The sequence below is a fragment of the Asparagus officinalis genome, chromosome 1 (assembly GCF_001876935.1).
Source record: "Asparagus officinalis chromosome 1, Aspof.V1, whole genome shotgun sequence".
In the NCBI taxonomy this organism is placed as follows: domain Eukaryota; kingdom Viridiplantae; phylum Streptophyta; class Magnoliopsida; order Asparagales; family Asparagaceae; genus Asparagus; species Asparagus officinalis.
The window spans coordinates 14,298,354-14,315,647 of record NC_033794.1 but is presented as its reverse complement, the minus strand read 5'-3'; the positions used below and the strand labels follow the sequence as shown (position 1 = coordinate 14,315,647).

The 17,294-nt window shown below is 38.3% G+C and overlaps 2 protein-coding genes across 2 annotated transcripts; both read left to right on the top strand.

Moving 5' to 3' along the window:
- Positions 6,016 to 6,597, top strand: LOC109830910. Its single transcript, XM_020398268.1, has 2 exons — positions 6,016 to 6,183; positions 6,253 to 6,597. Exons 1-2 carry the CDS (start codon positions 6,016 to 6,018, stop codon positions 6,595 to 6,597), a joined length of 513 nt encoding a protein of 170 aa, XP_020253857.1.
- On the top strand, positions 13,139 to 15,995 carry LOC109851046 (heterogeneous nuclear ribonucleoprotein 1-like). The gene is given in 3 exon segments (XM_020421164.1): positions 13,139 to 13,498; positions 14,529 to 15,339; positions 15,342 to 15,995. Coding segments are annotated over 3 exon segments (1,398 nt in total). The 5' UTR covers positions 13,139 to 13,276; the 3' UTR covers positions 15,707 to 15,995.

Here is a 17,294-nt window from a genome sequence, read left to right as displayed (position 1 = left end):
CTCCCAAGCACTCCACAAATTTGTGGAGCGCTTGGGAGCTCCCAGCCATTAAATTTTTTTTTACAAAAAGAAAAATTAGCCGTTGTGATTTTTCAAACCTGACATGAACAGTAAATTAGCCGTTGAGATTTTTTAAAACTGACATGAACAGTAAATTGGTCGTTTAAAAATTAGTCGTTGAGATTTAAAAAAATAGCATGAATAGTAAAAAATTTTCTATAAATACTCAATTTACTACACAAAACATTTCACACAACTCTCTCATAAAAAAACTCTATATTTTCCTATCAAATTACAAATCTTATGGATCCCTCCCAAAACTTTTATTCGCAACTCCTTACCGGTGAAGGATCGACCTTATACCCACTGTTCTACATAGACGTCGTAGAAGAATGTCACCCAGCCATGAGTTCTCGCAATCGGCAACACTACAAGTGTCATCCCAAGAAACACTGACCACAAATAAGAAGAAGGCTTACACGCGGTCCGAAAATTGGACTGTCCACGAGGATAAGCTTCTTGTGTCTGCTTGGCTGAACACGAGCCAAGACGCCATCCAAGGTACGAGGCAACACAAAGATAAGTTTTGGCACAGAGCTAACGACTATTTTATCCAATACTCCACCGATCCAACGAGCCGCACACCAAACCAGATGATGTATCGTTGGTCAACGATTCAACTGCCCGTCAACAAGTTCTGCGGGTGCGTTTCTCAGATTGAAGGAAGACAAAGATCTGGTATGGGAATTATTGACCAGGTAAATATTTAACTTATAAACACCTATGGGCTCCTCCTGTGCACGTTTGTATTCTTCACTGTTCTCTTCAAACGTCGTACATTTAATTATTCTAAATTTAACTCATGTGTAGACTGTAGAAGTAAACGAATTATACCAATCTCTTTATGGCAAGTCATTTGTGTTTGACCATTACTGGGTTGAGTTGCGTCATCATCAAAAGTAGATCCACTAGATTGAAACTTACAATAAGATTCGATCACAGTCGAGAAGAAACACAAACTCTGATTCTTCACCAAACAATTCCTCTCCAGCAACCCCCATCTAGTTGAACACTGACTCGGATGATGTTATAGCAAGGCCTGAAGGGAGGAAAGCAACAAAGCTCAAGAGAAAACAAAATATGGAAAACTCTGAGTTCGCTAAGTCCATCATGGGAGAGGCTTTCGCGTGGATAAAGCAAATCACCAATAAAAAATAGAGCTAAGACAGAAGAAACAAGATGACAATATCATGAAGATGGATGTCTCAACACTTAATTCAATTCAACGACAATACTTTAAAATACGTCAGACAAAGATATTAGAGAGGTGGATGTCTAAGGGTTCTTCCTAGTTATCATATATTATCTTGTATTAGATTTAGGATTGTACTAGCAGTTGAAAATTTTGGCATTGAATGAATACAACCTATGAAGCACGGACACGGACACGTCGACACAGACACGACATGGTACAAATTAGAACTAGCATGGCATAAATTAGAACTAACATGATATAAATTAGAACTAACATGGTATAAATTAGAACTAATACGGTACAAATTAGAACTAACATGACATAAATTAGAACTAACATGACATAAATTAGAACCAATTTGGTACAAATTAGAACTAATATGGTACAAATTAGAACTAACATGACATAAATTAGAACTAACATGACATAAATTAGAACTAACATGGTACAAATTAGAACTAACATGGTACAAATTAGAACTAACATGGTACAAATTAGAACTAACATGGTACAAACTAGAACTAACATGACATAAATTAGAACTAATATGACATAAATTATAACTAACATGATACAAATTAGAACTAACATGGTACAAATTAGAACTAACATGGTATAAATTAGAACTAAAATGGTACAAATTAGAATTAACATGACATAAATTAGAACTAATGTGTCGGGGCGTTGACGCGAGTCGACGGCGTTGACCGCGTGTCGAACGCGTGTCCGCGTCAGACACGCGTCAGACACAGACTCGGGGCTTGTTTTCGCGCGTTGGTGCTTCATAGAATACAACTACTTTATTGAAATTGAAATTGGCGTAGTACAACAACTCGAACAAATTCGCCAAAATTACATTAGACATAAAGAAACTTAATCCTCATCTATGGATCCCTTGAGCTGCCACAGATGCTCGATCAAATCATTCTTTAGTGATTTGTGTGTTTGCGTGTTCTCCCTTGAGCTGCCACAGATGCTCGATCAAATCATTCTTTAGTGATTTGTGTGTTTGCGTGTTCCTGATCCGATGATGATTTTGGATGAACTCAGTTAGAGGCACCGTCCGCACATGCGAAGGTTCAACGACTGATATCGAATCAACAAAGTCGAAGTTGTTATCAAATTAACAATCTCGTTCATCTTCAACGATCATGTTATGCATTATGATGTAAGCTGTCATGATGTCTTTCAGCATACTATGTTGCTAGAAACGTGCTGGTCCATGAACAATCGCAAATCGAGCTTGCAACATGCCAAAAGCTCGCTCGACATCTTTTCTTGCTATCTCTTGTTATTAAGTAAAGTACTTATTCTTTTTTCCTCGAGGTGTTGAAATAGTCTTCACTAATGTAGACCACTCTGGGTTAATCTCGTTGGCGAGATAGTATCTCATATTGTATTCAAGGCCATTGACAATATAGTTGCACAGTGAAGCTCTTCCCTCCACAAGCTGTGCGAAAACCGGTGAACGATATAGAACATTGATGTCATTGTGAGACCTCGGCAGTCCAAAGAAGGCATGCTATATCCAAAGATCTTTTATAACAACCGTAATTTTTTGATACGTATTTTCTAGTATTTAAAATATTATATTTCATTTTATTAATATTTTCCCAATTTCTGAAATTTTCTGAGTTTTCAAAATAAGTAAATGAATAAATAAATAAATAAAATATATAGTCTTGTATTTATTAGTTATACTAAATATTAATTTATAGTTTACTAAATTTTTTTACATATATAAATATTTGGTCACTGACATTATTAATGGCCATGTTATTATTGACATAACCTGAGCATAGTACAGTAACATATAAATATAAATATAAAGATTTTTTTTGGTTATTAATAATTTATTAATATAATTCTTATTCTGAATTTTTTATGTAAATATTTTCCATAATCTTTTTCTCCCTTAATTTTCTCTCTTTTGAATTCTTTCCATAATCCCTCACAATCAATCCCCTAATCACTATTTAACACATTCCTTTTTAATCCCGTAATTCTCTCCCTCTCTCTCCAATAATTCTCCTCTCACTATTATTTTCTCTCTCTCACGTAAACCCCCTCTCACATCATCTCTCTCTCCCCCCTCCTCCTCGCGCCGCTCAGCCCGACGCCGAGACCTCCCGACCCGCTGCCCCTCGCCGGAGTTCTTCCAACGTCACGCTCCACCGCGTCAGATCCGACCAGCACCGTCAGCGTCGATTCATTCGACACAACCCGAGGCAAGATCCCTCTTGCCCGTTGTCTCGTTAATTTATATTTTTATCTTAATTATGAATTTATTACGTATATGCGTAGATTAGTTTGTACTGATATGATTTTAATTGTGTAGTTGTTGATAATATCGCGGTGAATATTTGCTGTGAAATGATGCTATAAATGATGAATAAGTATGTCAAAAATAGTTTATGGTTAATTTCATGTTGTTTGAAAGAAAGAATATATTTATAGAGTATTTTTAGGATTATTTATAATGAGGAAAATATTTTAAAAGGGATTATTTTGAGAAAAATAATTTATTTTGGATAAGGAGTATTTTTGAATAATTGCTATGATTAAAAGAATATTGTTTTAAGAAAAAGAGTATTTTAGATTATTTTATAAAATATCATAGAAATCATTTATAAAATTAAAAGTATTATTGTTCATAAATAATAATAAAATATATTTTAAGAAGGTTATTCTAGAATTTTATAATGAGAGATAATTTTTAAAGGAAATTATTCTTGGAATTAATAATTGAGATTTTGATTTTCGTGTGTAAAACATATGTTAATGGTAGTTTCATCTTGCATTGTTAATAGTAGCTTTACTCTCGTATGTTTCTTGCATGTGATCACGACCCCGGTTCATACTTCCTGACATTGACACTTAGCGTAATTGCATTTATTATTCCATGTTGAAAATCATGAGAAGTCTTGGTCCATGTGAACGGTTGGGATTGTTGATGTATATTCCAGGCTCGCGCCGTTGAAGTTTGTGTAGTCACCGGGGTGGGTCTGAGGAGTTGAGATATTTGTGATTGTAGTTGTATTCTAGGCTCGCGCCGGTGGAGTTTGTGTAGTCACCGGGGTGGGTCTGAGGAGTTGAGATATTTGTGATTGTGGTTGTATTCCGGGCTCGCGCCGGTGAAGTTTGTGTAGTCACCGGGGTGGGTCTGAGGAGTTGAGATATTTGCGATTGTGGTTGTATTCTGGGCTCACGCCGGTAAAGTTTGTGTAATCACCGGGGTGGGTCTGAGGAGTTGGATATTTGTGATTGCGATCTATCAGTTATCCGATAATATGAGCCAGTGACCTGTTGTAGGATGACTAGTCACATGACTTAGATTCTTGGCTAAGTATGACTCTTGTGAGACGTAGATCAGTTGTATTTCTTTCCATACATAGATCGGGGTTATTATTTAATTATTTACAATTCGAGACATATGGTATATACATGAGGGTTTCCTTGTTTGGATTATTTCGCTCGACGTACTATGTCTCGAGTTGTAGATTTTTAAGTATTAATTCCATCTATTGTATAACATTGTTGCTTGGATGGTTTCTGATCGCTACCTGCATGATCTTCTTACTTGGTTGATTTTTGGATTATTCTGATTATTAGTATTCCAGTTGCATGCCTCTATTGTTATTACTATCATCACATGTTCTATTTCTATTTCTGTTATCGCATTGACCACGCATATGTTATTATTACTGTTATTGTATTTGTTCCTGGGTTGGGGGATCTTGCCGTGTGTTATACACGCTGACGTACTCCTATTTTCTGGGTGTACGTCAGATTTAGGAGACAGAAAACCTCAGTTCGGAATCGTGCAGGAGCCAGAGGATTCTCAGCCGAGTGCCTTGCAGAAGGAGTAGAAGAACCAGTTGAAGCGTAGTGGTTTTTTTCATAATAGTAGTTGGACATTAAAACTCTTTTTACCGTACTTTACTTTAGTCTGATGTTGGATTTAGTTGTTTTAGCAGTACTTTCCTTTCATTTCTATTGGACTATGTATTTTTATATTTTTAGTTGGACCGTTTTGTAATAAGGGCGTGTTTGACCCAACTCTATGTCTTGGATGATATTCTATTTGTGATATGTATCTTTTCCATTCTGAGTTGTTCATTATACTCTTGCTATGTGTGATCGGGGACCTGTGACTTCGTATATTATATTTTTGACGTTTAGCGTATTAGATTGAGTAGAAAGAGTTTTATTATTTATTTCTACTCAACCTAATACGTCGCAGGCTTGTTCACGTTCTGATTCCCGGGTATTTCGGGAAGCGGGGCGTGACAGGTTTTTTTGGTGGCCCATGCAGGTCACGGTCCCGAGTCCTCACTAGTAAGAATATAGAAGACAATTTAGATACATATCATATTTCATCCGTAAGACTACAATTAAGTTCTTATACTATTATCTTAATAACTATGTTTTAATTCCTATTTTCCCAATATATTGTTTTTAACCTTAGTTATCCTTTTGATCCTCGTGTTCCCTTAGAACCATGGTGTGTACTCGTCGTAATGGTAATCCATCCAGCAGAAGTGGTCAGATGCCTAAAATGGAACCGCACCAGCTTTTGGAGATGATTCATGGATTAGTGATGAATCAGCAGTTCTTGGCTGGGCACTTGCAGCGGGAGCCTCAGCACCAGCCTCCCCCTCGTCCAGAGTCATCAGCAGTTCTTGGCTGGGCACTTGCAGCGGGAGCCTCAGCACCAGCCTCCCCCTCGTCCAGAGTCTAATGTTAGGGAGTTTCGGTATATGCAGCCTCCTTCTTTCTCTGGTGCCGAAGGACCTTTAGCAACAGAGGAGTTTCTCAAGGTCACGGAGACTATTCTCACGGTGACCCGCATTCCCTATGCTGAATGGGTGGACTTTATGGATATTCAGCTCACCGACACCGCTCGGATTTGGTGGACTGCAGAGAAGGCTCATTTGGAGAGACCGATTTCCTAGGAAACCTTCACAGACCGCTTTAACAGGAAATATTTTCCTCAGTCAGCTCGGGATGAACTCCTACGTAGATTTGTTGAGCTCAAGCAAGGAGGTCGATCCATCGATGAGTACGAGGCCGAGTTTTCTTCCTTGAGTCGATATGCTCCTCATCTTGTTACAGACCCTACTATCAGGAGGCATCAGTTCCAGAAGGGTCTGGACAAGTATATTAGATTGGCTTTAGCTGGTAGAGCACTTGCGATCCATGATGCGGTGCTGGATGCAGCACGGGAGATTGAGAGCGTGCATAAGGAGCCTGAAGACTCACACGTGATTCAGAGCAGGACACCAGCAGCTCCGACCCGTAATGTCGAGCGTCCCCTTCCGAGGCAGCAGCAGAACCCGTAGAGGCAGCATCATTCTCAGCGTCAGCCATTTCATCATGCTCATCCTTATCAGCGTCCTGGAGTGCAGTCTCAGAGCCAGCCATTGGTGCAGTGTTCCTATTGTAGCTACCCTGGGCATACCCAGCAGGAGTGCCCTAGGCGTCTTCGTCTGTGCTACAACTGTGGGTCCCCCGACCATGTCAACCGGGAATGTCCGCAGCGGCAGCAGGCCAGTTTGCCCCCACCTCCAGTTCGAGCAACTCTTCCAGCTCCACCTCGATCAGACTCAGCAGCTCCAGCTCAGCACGAACCCTACCCTCGAGCAGGCCCTCTTCCTCCATAGCAGCAGATTTATCAGGAAGCACAAAGGCAGCAACCACCGCGTCAGACATTCATGATGACGGCCGTGGAAGCTACGGAGAACAACCAAGTTATCACCGGTGAGAATAGTTCATTCTTAGTTTTATTTGCATATGAACTTCCTTATTTCGTATTGCCTGATGATATTATTATAGGACTTGTTTATGAGTGCTAGCTTAGATGTATTTCCATCCTCCTATAATAGGCAAAGTTCTTGTTTTTCCGTTCTTGCTTTATCACTCTTTGACTTTAGAGCTTCCCATTGTTTTTTGTCTCGTCGATTTGCGAGTACCCACACTTGTTCCATATATCTGTCCTTGGGTTTAATTCCGAGGACGGAATTTGTTTTAAGGGGGGTAGGATGTAATAACCGTAATTTTTCGATACGTATTTTCTAGTATTTAAAATATTATATTTTATTTTATTAATATTTTCCCAATTTCTGGAATTTTCTGAGTTTTCAAAATAAATAAATAAATAAATAAATAAAATATATAGTCTTATATTTATTAGTTCTGCTAAATATTAATTTATAGTTTACCGAATTTTTATATATATATAAATATTTGGTCACTGACATTATTAATGACCTTGTTATTATTGACATAACCTGAGCATAGTACAGTAACATATAAATATAAATATAAAGATTTTTTTTTGGTTATTAATAATTTATTAATATAATTCTTATTCTGAATTTTTTATGTAAATATTTTCCATAATCTTTTTCTCCCTTAATTTTCTCTCTTTTGAATTCTTTCCATAATCCCTCACAATCAATCCCCTAATCACTATTTAACACATTCCTTTTTAATCCCGTAATTCTCTCCCTCTCTCTCCAATAATTCTCCTCTCACTATTATTTTCTCTCTCTCACGTACACCCCCTCCTGCCCCTCGCCAGAGTTCTTCCGACGTCACGCTCCACCGCGTCAGATCCGACCAGCGCCGTCAACGTCGATTCATTCGACACAACCCGAGGCAAGATCCCTCTTGCCCGTTGTCTCGTTAATTTATATTTTTATCTCAATTATGAATTTATTACGTATATGCGTAGATTAGTTTGTGCTGATATGCTTTTAATTGTGTAGTTGTTGATAATATCGCGGTGAATATATGCTGTGAAATGATGCTATAAATGATGAATAAGTATGTCAAAAATAGTTTATGGTTAATTTCGTGTTGTTTAAAAGGAAGAATATATTTATAGAGTATTTTTAGGATTATTTATAATGAGGAAAATATTTTAAAAGGGATTATTTCGAGAAAATAATTTATTTTGGATAAGGAGTATTTTTGAATAATTGCTATGATTAAAAGAATATTATTTTAAGGAAAAGAGTATTTTAGTTTATTTTATAAAATATCATAGAAATTATTTATAAAATTAAAAGTATTACTGTTCATAAATAATAATAAAATATATTTTAAGAATGTTATTCTAGAATTTTATAATGAGAGATAATTTTTAAAGGAAATTATTCTTGGAATTAATAACTTAGATTTTGATTTTCGTGTGTAAAACATATGTTAATGGTAGTTTTATCTTGCATTGTTAATAGTAGCTTTACTCTCGTATGTTTCTTGCATGTGATCACGACCCCGGTTCACACTTCATGACATTGGCACTTAGCGTAATTGCATTTATTATTCCATGTTGAAAATCATGAGAAGTCTTGGTCCATGTGAGCGGTTGGGATTGTTGATGTATATTCCAGGCTCGTGCCGGTGAAGTTTGTGTAGTCACCGGGGTGGGTCTGAGGAGTTGAGATATTTGTGATTATGGTTGTATTCCGGGCTCGCGCCGGTGAAGTTTGTGTAGTCACCGGGATGGGTCTGAGGAGTTGGGATATTTGTGATTGCGATCTATCAGTTATCCGATAATATGAGCCAGTGATTTGTTGTAGGATGACTAGTCACATGACTTAGATTCTTGGCTAAGTATGACTCTTGTGAGACGTAGATCAGTTGTATTTCTTTCCATACATAGATCGGAGTTAATATTTAATTATTTACAATTCGAGACATATGGTATGTACATGAGAGTTTTCTTGTTTGGATTATTTCGCTCGACGTACTACGTCTCGAGTTGTAGATTTTTAAGTATTAATTCCTTCTATTGTATAACATTATTGCTTGGATGGTTTCTGATCGCTACCTGCATGATCTTCTTGTTAGACCCTAGAGGGGGGGTGATTAGGGTCTTATGCTAATCTAATCCGATTAAATACCAATTAAAATTAATTAATAAGTTATCCTAGCAAGTATGAAATACAACAATATTTGTAAGCTAGGATAAGTAATATGAACAACAATATATATCCTAATAATGAGATATAGGCAATGCAAGGATATAAAACTAACACAAGGGTAAATACTCTAAACTAGATAGTGGATCATAAAAAGGACGAGTAATGCACAATTGGCGATATAAGATAAATGCAAAAACAAATACGCCAAAGACAAACTAAAATAAGCAATATGATCACGGAGTTCGGCCCTTCCGTCCTATGTCTCCGCTCCCCACTCCCGGGGAGAAATCCACTATCAACCGGGTTTTCTACGTTCACCCGAACAACGTTTACACCTCACACTCGGTTTTCTAGCTAACCGAAAACTTTACAATCAACACACTATTGTAATCCCACTCTACACCCACTAAGTGCTGGACCTAGCCGTGTCTCCCTCAAGTGCTCGGTTACAACCTCTCCCTAGGCTCGTCAACCGATGCCACTTCTCTTGGGACGATCCCCGACTCTCACCACACACTCCTCACTCGGTGTACAAGTGTATTACAAAGTGAATCTCACAATAAGCACAATATAACAAATGATTGTTCTCTCTAACAAGGTGAGAACTCGATTAGGCTCAACTCAATGTCATACTATTCCACAACCTAATTATATAATGTATGCAAATACAATAAGCTCAATGGTTGTGTGTGTAAACAAAGAGTAAATCAAATAAAACTAAACTCAATATAAAACTAGCTTTAATAGAAATGATAATCAACAAATAATTATAGATAAAAGCTACAATAAGATAATCTCTTCCACTTGTGAAAGCTAAAACTGCTTTAAACCAAACCCTTAAACAAGCTTAAAACAAGCTTAAACTCTTTTTCAAACCCTTGTTTAAAAACTTCTTGGCTTAGTTGAAAACTAAGATCAAAGAGAGTATTTATATCCTCCAAAACCTCAGCTAAAAATCCCAAGTCAAAAGACAGAAACAACCCCAGCAACAGTAATAAAACTAGCCGTTGGAAGCTGAAAAAGTCATCGTCGGTCGACCGGACCGGTCGAACAACAGACTCTCTGTCGCCCAGTGAGCATATGAACTCAGGTTCGGTCGACCGGTTCGGTCGACCGAAAACTGACATATTCAAAAACTGGTTTTTTAAAGCTGAACTTTGGAAAACTGTTAAAAATAACAAATGAAGTCCAAAAATAATAAAACTTTGGGAAATGTATATAAAGAATTTTCCAAATTTCATTTCCCATTTGTGAAAAATCATCATTTTGCAAAATAGTTCAAAACACGAAAATGTAAATATGTGAAATTTGATATTTTGGTTAAACCATGTTTTGAAACTTTGCGCAATGATTATATAGACTTAATAAAATATGTATATGATTATTGTTAAGTCCAAAAACAATGAATACCATATTTTCACAAAATTGCATATTCTATACAATTTATACAAAACACTAAATATGATTTCATTAAATATAAGCTTATTAAAGAGGAAATCATATGTAGGCATATAAACATGAAACAAAATAGTATTTTCCAATTCTATTCATTTGTTTCATATATAAATTCGAAACCTATTAAACCAAAAACATATATGTATATATATAACTGTATATATACAAAACCAAAACCAAAGCGTGTATGTGTGTATATGATTGAGCTTAAAAAGCTTGATCTTGATCTTCATTGTAGCTTAACTTGGTACACATGCGGATGAAGCTTGAACTTGATCTTTAACTATGAATTGCATGTTGCTTCACTCCACAATTCCTCCAACCTCCATTAGATATGATCGTTATGGCGCAATCCATCCATCCTCCAACAACATTGTTTGTCTACAATACATAGGAAAACACAAATACTAGACAAACAACATTAATGGTAAATTGTTTGTTAAACATCATCAAAACAAGAAGGCCAACACTTCTTACTTGGTTGATTTTTTGGATTCTTCTGATTATTAGTATTCCAGTTGCATGCCTTTATTGTTATTACTATCATCACATGTTCTATTTCTATTTCTGTTATCGCATTGACCACGCATATGTTATTATTACTGTTATTGTATTTGTTCCTAGCTTGGGGGATCTTGTCGTGTGTTATACACGCTGACGTACTCCTATTTTCTGGGTGTACGTCAGATTTAGGAGACAGACAGCCTCAGTTTGGAATCGTGCAGGAGCCAGAGGATTCTCAGCCGAGTGCCTTGCAGAAGGAGTAGAAGAACCAGTTGAAGCGTAGTGGTTTTCTTTCGTAATAGTAGTTGGACATTAAAACTCTTTTTACCGTACTTTACTTTAGTCTGATGTTGGATTTAGTTGTTTTAGCAGTACTTTCCTTTCATTTCTATTGGACTATGTATTTTTATATTTTTAGTTGGACCATTTTGTAATAAGGGCGTGTTTGACCCAACTCTGTGTCCTGGATGATATTCTATTTGTGATATGTATCTTTTCCATTCTAAGTTGTTCATTATACTCTTGCTATGTGTGATCGGGGACCTGTGACTTCGTATATTATATTTTTGACGCTTAGCGTATTAGATTGAGTAGAAAGAGTTTTATTATTTATTTCTACTCAACCTAATACGTCGCGAGCTTGTTCACGTTCCGATTCCCGGGTATTTTGGGAAGCGGGGCGTGACATCTTTGCTAGCTACAGCCTCCAAAATAATTATAGGTTCATGAAAATGCTCAGTATACATACCATGCCAGACGGTTGGACAGTTCTTCCATGTCCAGTACATGCAGTCGATGCTCCCAAGCATACCAGGAAAACCTCGTTGTGAACCTTCCTCAATCATGTGTGCAATGTCTTCATTAGTCGGTGAACGAAGGTATTCCTCTCCAAAGATGTCGATAATCAATCGAACGAACCTCTTCAGGCTCTCAATCGACATACTTTCACCGATCCGAACGTAGTCGTCAACAGAGTCAGCGGATGCTCCATATGCGAGTATTCGCATAGCTACAGTAATCTTTTGAAGGCTAGATAATCCCAACTGTCCAACACCATTCCTCTTTTGGATGAAGTACTCATCATGTTCGACGACTACGTTGTGGATTCGAAGGAATAATGAACACGACATTCTGAATCTTCGACGAAAATAATGAAGAGGATAGATTGGTATGTCTGCAAAATAATCTTAGAACAACTGATTGTGGCCTTCCAGTCGGTTTCGTTGAAGCACAATTTTTTTTGTGTTGACGTGCAGTTCTAACTTTCTCTTATTCTTCTTCCTCGACAAAAGCAACTCCCATAATAAAGAACGTCTTCATCATTTCATCATCGCTTGAGCTAGATGAGCTAGACATTTTGTTGTGGGAGATGATGGGTTGATGTGAGAAGACGTCGAATTTTATGGGAATCAGTTGGTTGACGGTCAAAGTGTGTGATACCTCGAACTTCGTGCCCAACAGATAGGATCTGTCAGTTGCCAGTGAAAGTGTATGCTCCCTCGAAGATCGTGTCCAACGAATATGAATCTGTCGGTTGTCGGTGGAAATATAGGCAATCTCGAAGAGCACGGGTTATCTCGAAGACCATGCCTAGTGGATAGGATTATGTTGGTTGTCGATGAAAGTACGCGCTCCCTCGAAGACCGTGTCCAACGGTTAGGAATCAAATAAAAGAGGTTTAAATATAATTAAAAGTAATGAGTAACAAAAATAAAATAAAGAGGGGTTTTTTTTATATTATTGGAGCTTCTAACTAGGAGCTTGTTGGAGATCAACATTAGTTAGGAGAGTGATGTGACATTGAAATTGATGGGCCATGAACTTGAAAGAGTTTGAGAGCTCTCCAACAAGGGCAGCTAGGAGCTTGTTAGAGATGCTCTTAGCCCTACAGTTTAGAGAGGAAACTCCCTCACGTACCGCTTGCATCACCACACGTGCGACCCACCTCAAAATCCTCACCGTCCACACCCAATACAAAAACAAAACCCTAGTCCCCAGTCTACCCCTCTCTCCCTCTCAGATATTTTCTAGGGCCAAAGTCGCCGCCTTTGGCCCCCAAAAAGATCCCAATCTCTCTCCCCTCAAACCCTAGAGAGAGAAAAACGAGAGAGAGAAAAGTTTCGATCCCACAATGGACTCCGACCAAGGAAAGCTCTTCATCGGAGGGATATCTTGGGACACCACCGAGGAAAAATTGAAGGAGTATTTTGGGAATTATGGCGAGGTTCTCCAGGCCGTGATCATGAGGGACAAGATGACGGGGAGGCCAAGGGGTTTTGGGTTCGTCGTGTTCGCGGATCCCTCGATTTTGGATAGGGTTCTTCAGGATAAACATAATATTGATGGAAGAATGGTAAATGAGTTGATCTCTTGTTCTTGTTGTTAAGATGATTTCTTTTGTTAGGGTTTCTTCTTTTCTGTGGATTTTGGTTGTGGGTTTTGATTTATGAGTTGATTGGTTGAGTTTTGATGTGGTTGCTGATCTAGGGTTTTGGTGATCTGTGAGTATTTTGTGAAATATACATTGTAAAATATAATTCCTAATTTATCTTATTACTGCTTAGATCTCTTGCTTACTAAGCTAATATAATTCATTTCTTATTGTTTTGTTTGGGTTTTTTGGTCAAATATCAGGCACAGATTCAATAACTGACAATATGATGAACACCTTACATTTTATGGGTAATTTTTTGTGTAATGAATACCTTTGCTGATAAAAACTTAACCTTGTTACGTTTACATGCATGCTTAATTATCTTGCTGCTATACAATGCTCTGAAAATTTAAGTATATAATGTGTAAAGGTGAAACGATAGGTTGTGTTCCTGCTTCAATTTAACTGTATTTTGCTAGTAAAATCTAGTGGAGAATTTGATATTGTATAATGAGCACGGTAGCAGTTTTTGTTAGTTCTCTTTGCTGTTTCTGTTTAATGCTCAACATATACTCTGATTATTGTTGTTTGTTGGCAAGTATAGTATATTTTGTTTGTTGATTTTGCAGGATGTGTGCATATGCCAACTTGGTTCGAGTCTCTAGCCTTCTAAGTTTGTTGTTTACGCATTCATGTACTATTTTGTTGCATTGTTTTTTTATCCTCAGGAAAGCATGCCGTTTTGGGCAGAGAAATATCTTCAAGATAAAATATCTTGCGTAATTTTATTCCCTTGTTCAATGATTTATGCAGCGATTTTCTTTTGTCATATGAATATCTTCTATGATTTCCCTTTTATCTTCTGTGATCTCTGTTTCTTTCTTTTTGGTGTTTTCACTTGCCTCTGCATGTCTTTTGGTATGATATAACGTATGTTCAGTTGCAGCCTTGTACATTCTCTTTGAAATAGTTTGTGTTCTGTATTTTAATCTTTGTTTTGGTCATTCAGGTGGAAGCTAAAAGAGCTCTCTCCAGGGAGGAGCAGCACACCACTGGGCGATCTGGAAACTCCAATTCAGGTAGAATGGGCGGTGGAGCCGGTGGCGGCGGTGGAAACCTTAGGACTAAGAAAATTTTTGTTGGAGGGTTGCCTCCCACGCTAACTGAAGATGAATTCCGTCAGTATTTCCAAAACTACGGCAACGTTGCTGATGTTGTCGTCATGTATGACCAAAACACCCAGCGACCTCGTGGGTTTGGATTCATCTCCTTTGACAACGAGGATGCAGTTGACCGTGTTCTTCACAAGACCTTCCATGAACTGAATGGGAAAATGGTGGAGGTCAAGCGCGCCCTTCCCAAAGATGCAAACATGGGTGGTGGTGCTGGTGGCCGTTCTGCAGGTGGTGGCGGATCCTATCAGTCTTATGGTGGTGGTTCTGGTGGCAATCCTAGTTCATATGACAGTAGAATGGATGCAAATAGGTATATGCAACCACAAGCAGCTTCTGGTGGTTACCCTTCTTATGGATCATCAGGATACGGAGCACCTAGTTATGGATATGGTACAGCAAACAATGGTGTAGGATATGGTGGATATAGTGTCGGAGGATACGGTGGGTCCACTGGTGGATACGGTGCGCCTTCAGGTCCTTATGGAAACCCTAGTGCTCCTACTGGCGGTTATATGAGTGCTCCACCCGGTGCTCCAAGGAGCCCATGGAATAATCAGGCTCCTACAGGTTATGGGTCCTCAGGCTATGGAATGCTCGCCCGGTAGTGGCGTGGATCTGCTGCAGGCACTCGACTGGACATCGCCAAATAACAGCCACTGGCTATGGAAACCAGGGTTATGGTTATGGAGGTGGTTATGGTGGAGTTGATGCGTCTTATGGTAATCAGGGCGGGTACGGTGCTGTTGGTGGTCGTGGAGGTGCTGCTGCAAATAATCCGGCGGGTGGTGCAGAACAAGGAGCAGGTTCTGGGTATATGGGTTCTAGTGCCGGTGGAGGCTATGGTGATGCAAATGGCAACTCAGGATATTCCAACTCTTGGAGGTCTGATCCTTCACAAGGCGGTTATGGAGCTGGTCAGGTCGGTGGCCAACCTGGCGGGCCTGCTGGTTATAACCAGAGATTGATGACAATTGCTCTTGAGGATGGCTTGCGGAGGAATCGGATTTTGTGACGGTTGGAATGCTCGAATCTCAGTAGTTTTTAGTAGTAATGGTAGTATTAGTTGGGGCTATTTGTGTGCGTACCATTGCCTAGTATCGTTAGTAGTTTGCCTGAGTACTATTTATCTTGCTTTGCTTGTTGACTAGTTCTTAAGTTTGGTATGTTGAGTATTATCTGGATTTAGTTGCTCGTTACCTTGCCTCTAGTTGTAATGCTAGAGTAGCATATTTCATAAGATTTGTCTTTTACTTATCTGGATAATTTTAGTTTGAAGTACAAGTTTTATGGTGTTAAATGCTTCTGCCTTGTTATTATCTCTACTTTTTACTGTTTATCTTTTGGTACATGACAAGGATAAAGAATTAAAGTTATAGCTATGTTTCAGAATTTACTGACATTATGTGCAAGAGTAAGCTTTATAATAGCAACAGTAATATTCTCAGAGTATTGATAGAGTAATGGAGACTGCTAATGGAAGATGAAGCCAGACCGTTTTCTCCTCCCTGACATGTGATACAAGAGTAGAGCCTTCATTGTATCATGAGTAGCTTTATATTGAGTATGGAATGCTAGAGATGTAGAGAATAGTGGAGATTGCTAGTAGAGGGTGAAGTTTGTCTGTTGAAATCATATACATAGCGTGTCAGGACATTGTAGTTGAGAAATGCATGGGAATGATAGCACACTTGTTTGTTCTTCAGTAGCTTCTTTGACAATTATCTATGAGGTGGATCTTTTCTACAGTAGCAGCTGTAATTTTCTCATGATTATATATCAAGTAAGGGGAATGCTTGTTCATAAAATGTACATAAATTTCTGAAGTAGAGCTTTTACAGTATCATCGGTAGCTTTGTTAAGAGTAGAGATGTAGAAAGTAGTGGATATATTAGAGGATGAATCTGTTTTGAGTAGAGAAGTTGGCATCATAGCTGTAGTAGTGATATACAGAAACAAAGGAATAATCCTTCTTTCTGCATTTTCCCTTGTGTACAGGGATATGGTGCTCTCTCACACTGATTCTGCTACCACTACTGCTATGGTACTGACTGCTTACTTGAAGGCAGAGGGAGGTTGAAGAAAACCATTTTTGAGTACTTGCTTTCCAGTTGCTTGTGCTGAGGTTACATTTGATCGGCGATGCATTGATTGTCTGGTGGTAATCAGTGAATAATGAAACTCATTTACAGTATCATCGGTAGCTTTGTTAAGAGTAGAGATGTAGAAAGTAGAGCTTTTACAGTATCATCGGCAGCTTTGTTATGAGTAGAGATGTAGAAAGCAGTGGATATATTAGAGGATGAATCTGTTTTGAGTAGAGAAGTTGGCATCATAGCTGTAGTAGTGATATACAGAAACAAAGGAATAATCCTTCTTTCTGCATTTTCCCTTGTGTACAGGGATATGGTGCTCTCTCACATTGATTCTGCTACCACTACTGCTATGGTACCGACTGCTTACTTGAAGGCAGAGGGAGGTTGAAGAAAACCATTTTTGAGTACTTGCTTTCCCGTTGCTTGTGCTGAGGTTACATTTGTTCGGCGATGCATTGATTGTCTGGTGGTAATCAGTGAATAATGAAACTCATTTTTTGATTCTGA